Genomic DNA, 12031 nt, shown 5'->3' with positions numbered 1-12031 from the left:
AGGACCATCCCCCTACCCTATCCCTGTAACCTTGCATTTCCCATGGCTAATCCACCTAATCTGCATATCCCTGGACACTATGGGCAATTTAGTATGACCAATTTACTGATGTTTTTGACAATTTTTAGAAAATTATTCATTCACAGGATGAGGGTGTGGCTGGCCAGGCCAGCAATTATTGCCCATCGGGCAGTAAACAGTGAACCACATTGCTGTGGGTCTGGAGTCACAGGTAGGCCAGACCAGGTAAGGATGGTAGTTTCCTCCCCTAATGAACATTAGTAAACCGGGTGAGTTTTCCCAACAATCAGCAATACATTTAAGGTCATCATTAGATTCTTAAATCCAGATACTTATTAAATTCAAATTCCACCACCTACCATGACAGAATTCAAATTCAGGTCCCCAGAACACTATCTGGGTCAATAATCCAATGATAACACCACTAGACCATCACCTCCGCATCTTTAGACTGTGGGAGGAACCCAGAGCAACCAGAGGAAACCCAAGCAGACACAGGAAGAACGTGCAAATCCCACATGGGCGGCATGGTGGCTCAGTGGTTAACACTGCTGCCTCACAGCGCCAGGTTTGATCCACCCTCAGGCGACTGTCTGTATGGAGTTTGCACGTTCTCCCCGTGTCTGCATGGGTTTCCACCCACAGTCCTAAAACGTGCAGATTAGGCAGATTGGCCATGCTAAAATTCCTGGTGGTGTTCAGGGACATGTGGGCTAGGTTGATGAGCCATGGGGAATGGTGGGTGGAATGCTCTTTGGAAGGTCAGTGTGGATTTGATGGGCCAAATGGCCTGTTTCCACACTGTAGGGATTCTGTGAAGCCACACAGATAGTTGCCTGAGGGTGGGTCGGGAGGAGAAAGTAAATATCACGAAGTCAAAATAAATGAGAAGATATTTTTGAAATAAAGAACTTGCTGTGTTGCAGTGGATTATATGTCCTCAGGCCATCTCAAAGCATGTTCCATCCTGTGAAGTATGAAGTGTTATCAGTTTTATTTCGTTATTAAACACAGTAACCAGTTTGCCCACAGCACGATGCACAAACTGCAGTGACAGAAATAAGAAGATAGATTGTTTTCATCGTGCTGTTTGAATGATAGATATTGCTCAGAATTCTGGAAGGTCTCTCCTCTTTTCACTTCGGGATTATGTAATGGAATATTTTAATTGAACACAGAGTCTCATCGAGAAGATGGCACCTTTTGACAGGAGAACAATCCCTCTTGTGAAGTGTATTAAATTTTGGTTAGGCCACATTGGGAGTATTGTGTGCAGTTCTGGTCACCCCACCATGTGGAGGCTTTGGAGAGGGTGCAAAAGAGAGTGCATTAGTGATCAGGAAAGGTTGGACAAACGTGGATTGTGTCAGAGGCTGTGAAATAACTTGATCGGAGTGTATTAAATTGTGGGAGACATGGATAGGGGGCGATTGTCAGAGTCTTTTTCCCAGGGTGGAAATGTCAGTATTGGGGACAGAAGTTAAAGATGATGGGAAAATGTTTAAAGGAGATGTACGAGGAAAGTTTTTTGCACAGAAGATGGTAGGTGCCTGGAACACGCTGTCAGGGGAGGTGGTAAAAGCAGATACTATTGCAATGTTTAAGAGGCATATAGACAGATAGATGGACAGGCAGGAATTAGAGGGATACAGACCATGTGCAGGCAGATGGGATTAGTTTAGAATGGCATTATGGTTGGCACAGCCATGGTGGGCCGAAGAGCTTGTTGCTGTTCTCTAGTGTGTTGGAGTGACAGCTTGACATACTTCTCCAAAACCTTGAATTCAGAAGCAACAAAAACAAACATTTTCAGCTTTCAGCCCGTGAATTTGCATCCGCTAATTAGAGGCAGTTGCTTCAGTATCTTCTGCATCAATCTCGAGATTTCACTCTGTGTCCCTCTTAGCCTCTCTCCCTTGCTTCCTGCATTTAAGACCCTCCTTAAAACCTCTCATTCTGTTCAAGCTGTTGGTGATCTGATCTATACCTCCGTGTATATGAGTGACTCAGAGTTACGTAAGGGTAAGATGCTGTAAGTTGTTGTTGCAGTCAGACTTGGCTCAGTGCTGACACTCTTGTTTCTGAGTCAAACCTCGTGAATTCAAGATAAAAACCCGAAAGAACTGCGGATGCAGCAAATCACAATCAAAAACAGAAATTGCTGGAAAAGCTCAGCAGGCCTGGCAGCATCTGTGGAGAGAAATCAGAGTTATTGTTTCAGTGCTGAAGGGTCACGGGACCCCAAAAGTAAGCCAACAACTTGACCGGAATGAGGGGTTATAAGGAGGGTCTTAAATGAAGGAAGCAAGGGAGAGGCTGAGAGGAACACAGAGAGAAATCCAGAGATTGAGGCATAAGAAACTGAAGCCACTGCCTCTGATTAGCAGACTCAAATTCATGTGCTGCAAGGTTCAGAATTATGTGAGCACTGATATCTTGGAAGATATGAGGCTGGTAGAGATTACCCAGATATGGAGGGCTGAGCCATGGTGGGTTGTAAAACTAAGGATGAGAACGGTTTAGGGGAGATGTCAGAGGTTGGTTCTTTACACAGAGAGTGGTGGGTGTGTGGAATGCACTGTCAGTGGTGGTGGTAGATACATTAGGGATATTTAAGTTACTCTTGGATAAGCGCATGGATGACAGTAAAATGAAGGGTATGTAGGTTAGTTTGATGTTAGAATAGGATCAAAGATCGGCATTACATCGAGGGCCGAAGGGCCTGTACTGTTCTGATGTTCCAACCAAAATGTTGCTTGACTGGGAGGACAAAGGTGAGAGGTGAGCATGACTTGGTGTGGTTTAAGACACAGGCCAGTAGTGTTTTCGATAATCTCAGGAGGGTAGGATGTGTAACGTTAGTCAGGAGAGCATTGGAATAGTTACATTAGAGTATGCAGTATCGAATTTGGATTGAGATAGGCATACTGTGTAAACTCGATTACTTCCAGCTCTGAAGTGAGAGCTTGAGAAGATTACACAACATGCATTTATGTAGCGTACGTATCTTAATTGACACAGTTAAATATCGCAAGTTGGGTAATCAGACAAGTAAAACTTGACACCCCCAAGGCACAGATGGAAACAGCAGAATCTTGGTCAAAACTTGGAAGAAGTGGGATTGAGTGAAAGGAGACAGAGAGCGGGAAGCTGCAAAGGGTTAGAGAGGGAATCCTGGAGCTGAATGGGACACCACCAAAGGAGCAGAGAACAGCACAGGTGCACAAGAGACCGGAGGTGTGAGAGTGCAGAGATTTCAGGTGAAGGGGCTTACCGAGACAGGATAGGCTGTGAAGGGATTTGAACACAAGGAGGAGAATTTAAGAATAAATACTGGGCCAGCTTTATCACCTCACTTGTTGAGCCACTGATTTTATCCAAAATGTTTAAAGTGCCTCGTTCTAGCTCTTGACAATTTTGCCGCAGGTGGAGTCACTCGTATGACAGTGTCCCTGGTTGTGATCATGTTTGAGCTAACCGGTGGATTGGAGTACATTGTACCGTTAATGGCTGCAGCAGTGACCAGCAAGTGGGTGGCAGATGCCTTTGGGAAAGTGGGTATCTACGAAGCACACATCCACTTGAATGGCTACCCTTTCTTGGATTCAAAGGATGAGTTCAGGCACCGGACCCTGGCCACTGACGTGATGAGGCCCAGGCGGACTGAGCCCCCGCTCTCAGTGTTGACCCAAGGCAGCATGACCGTGGAGGATGTGGAGACCCTTATTAAAGACACGGATTACAATGGCTTCCCTGTGGTCGTCACCAAGGAATCGGAGCGGCTCATTGGCTTCGTCCAAAGAAGGGATCTCATTCCTGCAATCAGTGAGTTTTCCAGCTTAGTGCATGTTATTATTACATTGCATGGATTCAGCCAAGAATTGAACCTTACAGACTCGCTTCGCTTTGAGTGTTTTACGCTGAGGCGAGTTGTTGGTGCTGGTCTCGAGCCATGTTCCAGGCACACCTTGTGATAGGCTAAATGTGTGAATTCAGAGCAGGCCCATTCAGCCCCCTCATGCGTGCACTGCCACTCTACAAGGTCATTGCTGATCTGATTGTGCCCTCTAACTGTGTGCTCTTGCTGACACCCGATCACCACGCACTCCTGCTGACACCCGATCACCACACACTCCTGCTGACACCCGATCACCACACACTCCTGCTGACACCCGAACACCACGCTCTCCTGCTGACACCCGATCACCACGCACTCCTGCTGACACCCGATCACCACACACTCCTGCTGACACCCGATCACCACACATTCCTGCTGACACCCGATCACCACACACTCCTGCTGACACCCGAACACCACGCTCTCCTGCTGACACCCGATCACCACGCCCTCCTGCTGACACCCGAACACCACGCTCTCCTGCTGACACCCGATCACCACGCTCTCCTGCTGACACCCGATCACCACGCCCTCCTGCTGACACCCGATCACCACACACTCCTGCTGACACCCGATCACCACGCCCTCCTGCTGACACCCGATCACCACGCACTCCTGCTGACACCCGATCACCACGCACTCCTGCTGACACCCGATCACCACGCTCTCCTGCTGACACCCGATCACCACGCCCTCCTGCTGACACCCGATCACCACACACTCCTGCTGACACCCGATCACCACACACTCCTGCTGACACCCGATCACCACACACTCCAGCTGACACCCGAACACCACGCTCTCCTGCTGACACCCGAACACCACGCTCTCCTGCTGACACCCGATCACCACGCACTCCTGCTGACACCCGATCACCACGCTCTCCTGCTGACACACGATCACCACACACTCCTGCTGACACCCGATCACCACACACTCCTGCTGACACACGATCACCACACACTCCTGCTGACACCCGATCACCACACACTCCTGCTGACACCCGATCACCACGCACTCCTGCTGACACCCGATCACCACGCACTCCTGCTGACACCCGATCACCACGCACTCCTGCTGACACCCGATCTCCACGCACTCCTGCTGACACCCGATCACCACGCAATCTGCTGACACCCGATCACCACGCTCTCCTGCTGACACCCGATCACCACGCACTCTGCTGACACCCGATCACCACGCACTCCTGCTGACACACGATCACCACGCGCTCCTGCTGACACCCGATCACCACACACTCCTGCTGACACCCGATCACCACGCATTCCTGCTGACACCCGATCACCACACACTCCTGCTGACACCCGATCACCACGCACTCCTGCTGACACACGATCACCACGCGCTCCTGCTGACACCCGATCACCACACACTCCTGCTGACACACGATCACCACGCACTCCTGCTGACACCCGATCACCACGCACTCCTGCTGACACATGATCACCACGCACTCCTGCTGACACCCGATCACCACACACTCCTGCTGACACCCGATCACCACACATTCCTGCTGACACCCGATCACCACGCATTCCTGCTGACACCCGATCACCACGCATTCCTGCTGACACACGATCACCACGCACTCCTGCTGACACCCGACCACCACGCACTCCTGCTGACACCCGATCACCACGCACTCCTGCTGACACCCGATCACCACGCATTCCTGCTGACACCCGATCACCACGCATTCCTGCTGACACCCGATCACCACACACTCCTGCTGACACCCGATCACCACGCATTCCTGCTGACACCCGATCACCACACATTCCTGCTGACACCCGATCACCACACACTCCTGCTGACACCCGATCACCACGCACTCCTGCTGACACACGATCACCACGCACTCCTGCTGACACCCGGTCACCACGCACTCCTGCTGACACCCAATCACCACACATTCCTGCTGACACCCGATCACCACACACTCCTGCTGACACCCGATCACCACGCACTCCTGCTGACACCCGATCACCCACACACTCCTGCTGACACACGATCACCACACACTCCTGCTGACACACGATCACCACGCATTCCTGCAGACACCCGATCCCCGCACACTCCTGCTGACACCCGATCACCACGCACTCCTGCTGACACCCGATCACCACGCACTCCTGCTGACACCCGATCACCACGAACTCTGCTGACACCCGATCACCACGCGCTCCTGCTGACACCCGATCACCACGCACTCCTGCTGACACCCGATCACCACGAACTCTGCTGACACCCGATCACCACGCACTCCTGCTGACACCCGATCACCACGCACTCCTGCTGACACCCGATCACCACGTACTCCTGCTGACACCCGATCACCACGAACTCTGCTGACACCCGATCACCACGCACTCCTGCTGACACCCGATCACCATGCACTCCTGCTGACACCCGATCACCACACACTTCAGCTGACACCCGATCACCACGCGCTCCAGCTGACACCCGATCACCACGCACTCCTGCTGACACCCGATCAGCACGCGCTCCTGCTGACACCCGATCACCACACACTCCTGCTGACACACGATCACCACGCACTCCTGCTGACACCCGATCACCACACACTCCAGCTGACACCCGATCACCACGCACTCCTGCTGACACCCGATCACCACGCACTCCTGCAGACACCCGATCACCACACACTCCTGCTGATACCCGATCACCACGCACTCCTGCTGACACCCGATCACCACGCACTCCAGCTGACACCCGATCACCACGCACTCCAGCTGACACCTGATCACCACGAACTCCTGCTGACACCCGAACACCACACACTCCAGTTGACACCCGATCACCACGCACTCCTGCAGACACCCGATCACCACGCACTCCTGCTGACACCCGATCACCACGCACTCCAGCTGACACCCGATCACCACGCACTCCAGCTGACACCTGATCACCACGAACTCCTGCTGACACCCGAACACCACACACTCCAGTTGACACCCGATCACCACGCACTCCAGCTGACACCCGATCACCACGCACTCCTGCTGACACCCGATCACCACGCACTCCAGCTGACACCCGATCACCACGCACTCCAGCTGACACCGGATCACCACGCACTCCTGCTGACACCCGATCACCACGCACTCCAGCTGACACCTGATCACCACGAACTCCTGCTGACACCTGAACACCACACACTCCTGCTGACACCCGATCACCACGCACTCCAGCTGACACCTGATCACCACGAACTCCTGCTGACACCTGAACACCACACACTCCTGCTGACACCCGATCACCACGCACTCCTGCTGACACCGGATCAGCACACACTCCTGCTGACACCTGATCACCACGCACTCCTGCTGACACCCGATCACCACACACTCCAGCTGACACCCGATCACCACGCACTCCTGCTGACACCCGATCACCACGCACTCCTGCTGACATCCGAACACCACACACTCCTGCAGACACCCGATCACCACACACTCCAGCTGACACCCGATCACCACGCACTCCTGCTGACACCCGATCACCACGCACTCCTGCTGATACCCGATCACCACGAACTCTGCTGACACCCGATCACCACGCACTCCTGCTGACACCCGATCACCACGCACTCCTGCTGACACCCGATCACCACGCACTCCTGCTGATACCCGATCACCACGCACTCCTGCTGACACCCGATCACCACACACTCCTGCTGACACCCGATCACCACGCACTCCTGCTGACACCCGATCACCACGCACTCCTGCTGACACCCGATCACCACGCACTCCTGCTGACACCCGATCACCACACACTCCTGCTGACACACGATCACCACACACTCCAGCTGACACCCGATCACCACGCACTCTGCTGACACCCGATCACCACGCACTCCTGCTGACACCCGATCACCAGGCACTCCAGCTGACACCCGATCACCACACACTCCTGCTGACACCCGATCACCACGCACTCCTGCTGACACCCGATCACCACGCACTCCTGCTGACACACGATCACCACACACTCCTGCTGACACCCGATCACCACACACTCCAGCTGACACCCGATCACCACACACTCCTGCTGACACACGATCACCACGCACTCCAGCTGACACCCGATCACCACGCACTCCAGCTGACACCCGATCAGCACACACTCCTGCTGACACACGATCACCACGCACTCCTGCTGACACCCGATCACCACACACTCCAGCTGACACCCGATCACCACGCACTCCTGCTGACACCCGTTCACCACACACTCCTGCTGACACCCGATCACCACACACTCCTGCTGACACCCGATCACCACACACTCCAGCTGACACCCGATCACCACACACTCCTGCTGACACACGATCACCACGCACTCCAGCTGACACCCGATCACCACGCACTCCAGCTGACACCCGATCAGCACACACTCCTGCTGACACACGATCACCACGCACTCCTGCTGACACCCGATCACCACGCACTCCAGCTGACACCCGATCAGCACACACTCCTGCTGACACCCGATCACCACGCACTCCTGCTGACACCCGATCACCACACACTCCAGCTGACACCCGATCACCACGCACTCCTGCAGACACCCGATCACCACACACTCCAGCTGACACCTGATCACCACGAACTCCTGCTGACACCCGATCACCACACACTCCTGCTGACACCCGATCACCACACACTCCTGCTGACACACGATCACCACGCACTCCAGCTGACACCCGATCACCACGCACTCCAGCTGACACCCGATCAGCACACACTCCTGCTGACACACGATCACCACGCACTCCAGCTGACACCCGATCACCACACACTCCAGCTGACACCCGATCACCACGCACTCCTGCTGACACCCGATCACCACGCACTCCTGCTGACACCCGATCACCACGCACTCTGCTGACACCCGATCACCACGCACTCCTGCTGACACCCGATCACCACACACTCCTGCTGACACCCGATCACCACACACTCCTGCTGACACCCGATCACCACGCGCTCCTGCTGACACCCGATCACCACGCACTCCAGCTGACACCCGATCACCACACACTCCTGCTGACACCCGATCACCACACACTCCTGCTGACACCCGATCACCACACACTCCTGCTGACACCCGATCACCACACACTCCTGCTGACACCTGATCACCACGCACTCCAGCTGACACCCGATCACCACGCACTCCAGCTGACACCCGATCACCACACACTCCTGCTGACACCCGATCACCACACACTCCTGCTGACACCCGATCACCACACACTCCTGCTGACACCCGATCACCACACGCTCCTGCTGACACCCGATCACCACGCACTCCTGCTGACACCTGATCACCACGAACTCCTGCTGACACCCGAACACCACACACTCCTGCTGACACCCGATCACCACGCACTCCTGCTGACACCCGATCACCACACACTCCTGCTGACACCGGATCACCACACACTCCTGCTGACACCTGATCACCACGAACTCCTGCTGACACCCGATCACCACACACTCCTGCTGACACACGATCACCACACACTCCTGCTGACACCCGATCACCACGCACTCCTGCTGACACCCGATCACCACGCACTCCTGCTGATACCCGATCACCACGAACTCTGCTGACACCCGATCACCATGCACTCCTGCTGACACCCGATCACCACGCACTCCTGCTGATACCCGATCACCACGCACTCCTGCTGACACCCGATCACCACGCACTCCTGCTGACACCCGATCACCACGCACTCCTGCTGATACCCGATCACCACGAACTCTGCTGACACCCGATCACCATGCACTCCTGCTGACACCCGATCACCACGCACTCCTGCTGACACCCGATCACCACACACTCCTGCTGACACCCGATCACCACGCACTCCTGCTGACCCCCGATCACCACGCACTCCTGCTGACACACGATCACCACACACTCCAGCTGACACCCGATCACCACGCACTCTGCTGACACCCGATCACCACGCACTCTGCTGACACCCGATCACCACGCACTCCTGCTGACACCCGATCACCACGCACTCCTGCTGACACCCGATCACCACACACTCCTGCTGACACCCGATCACCACACACTCCTGCTGACACCCGATCACCACGCGCTCCTGCTGACACCCGATCACCACGCACTCCAGCTGACACCCGATCACCACACACTCCTGCTGACACCCGATCACCACGCGCTCCTGCTGACACCCGATCACCACACACTCCTGCTGACCCCCGATCACCACGCACTCCTGCTGACACACGATCACCACACACTCCAGCTGACACCCGATCACCACGCACTCTGCTGACACCCGATCACCACGCACTCTGCTGACACCCGATCACCACGCACTCCTGCTGACACCCGATCACCACGCACTCCTGCTGACACCCGATCACCACACACTCCTGCTGACACCCGATCACCACACACTCCTGCTGACACCCGATCACCACGCGCTCCTGCTGACACCCGATCACCACGCACTCCAGCTGACACCCGATCACCACACACTCCTGCTGACACCCGATCACCACGCACTCCTGCTGACACCCGATCACCACGCACTCCAGCTGACACCCGATCACCACACATTCCTGCTGACACCCGATCACCACACACTCCTGCTGACACCCGATCACCACACACTCCTGCTGACACCCGATCACCACGCACTCCTGCTGACACCCGATCACCACGCGCTCCTGCTGACACCCGATCACCACGCACTCCAGCTGACACCCGATCACCACACACTCCTGCTGACACCCGATCACCACACACTCCTGCTGACACCCGATCACCACGCACTCCTGCTGACACCCGATCACCACGCACTCCAGCTGACACCCGATCACCACACACTCCTGCTGACACCCGATCAGCACACATTCCTGCTGACACCCGATCACCACGCAGTCCTGCTGACACCCGATCACCACGCGCTCCTGCTGACACCCGATCACCACGCACTCCAGCTGACACCCGATCACCACACACTCCTGCTGACACCCGATCACCACACACTCCTGCTGACACCCGATCACCACGCTCTCCTGCTGACACCCGATCACCACGCTCTCCTGCTGACACCCGATCACCACACACTCCAGCTGACACCCGATCACCACGCTCTCCTGCTGACACCCGATCACCACACACTCCAGCTGACACCCGATCACCACGCACTCCTGCTGACACCCCATCACCACACACTCCTGCTGACACCCGATCACCACGCGCTCCTGCTGACACCCGATCACCACACACTCCTGCTGACACCGGATCACCACACACTCCTGCTGACACCCGATCACCACGCACTCCTGCTGACACCCGATCACCACGCTCTCCTGCTGACACCGGATCACCACACACTCCTGCTGACACCCGATCACCACACACTCCGATCACCATGCACTCCTGCTGACACACGATCACCACGCACTCCTGCTGACACCCGATCACCACACACTCCAGCTGACACCCGATCACCACGCACTCCTGCGGACACCCGATCACCACGCACTCCTGCTGACACCCGATCACCACACACTCCAGCTGACACCCGATCACCACACACTCCTGCTGACACCCGATCACCACACACTCCAGCTGACACCCGATCACCACACACTCCTGCTGACACCCGATCACCACGCACTCCTGCAGACACCCGATCACCACACACTCCTGCTGATACCCGATCACCACGCACTCCTGCTGACACCCGATCACCACGCACTCCAGCTGACACCCGATCACCACGCACTCCAGCTGACACCTGATCACCACGCACTCCAGCTGACACCCGATCACCACGCCCTCCTGCAGACACCCGATCACCACACACTCCTGCTGACACCCGATCACCACGCACTCCTGCAGACACCCGATCACCACACACTCCTGCTGACACCCGATCACCACACACTCCGATCACCATGCACTCCTGCTGACACACGATCACCACGCACTCCTGCTGACACCCGATCACCACACACTCCAGCTGACACCCGATCACCACGCACTCCTGCTGACACCCGATCACCACGCACT

At 55.6% G+C, this 12031-nt stretch overlaps 1 protein-coding gene across 2 annotated transcripts in view; it reads left to right on the top strand.

Annotated features, from left to right (window-relative positions):
* LOC122547329 (H(+)/Cl(-) exchange transporter 4) overlaps nt 1–12031 on the top strand; it is a 112816-nt gene that overhangs the window by 74378 nt on the left and 26407 nt on the right. For both annotated transcript variants that reach the window (XM_087993003.1, XM_087993004.1), the window contains exon 10: nt 3448–3846. In XM_087993003.1, coding sequence (XP_087849129.1) covers nt 3448–3846 — 399 coding nt within the window. The remainder of the gene's footprint in view (nt 1–3447; nt 3847–12031) is intronic.

The sequence above is a fragment of the Chiloscyllium plagiosum genome, unplaced genomic scaffold, assembly GCF_037043375.1.
Source record: "Chiloscyllium plagiosum isolate Xiang-an unplaced genomic scaffold, Cpla_swu_hap1 HiC_scaffold_12, whole genome shotgun sequence".
NCBI classification, from domain to species: Eukaryota; Metazoa; Chordata; class Chondrichthyes; order Orectolobiformes; family Hemiscylliidae; genus Chiloscyllium; species Chiloscyllium plagiosum.
Note: the sequence above shows the minus strand (reverse complement) of the source record. Positions and strands in the feature narration are given on the sequence as shown.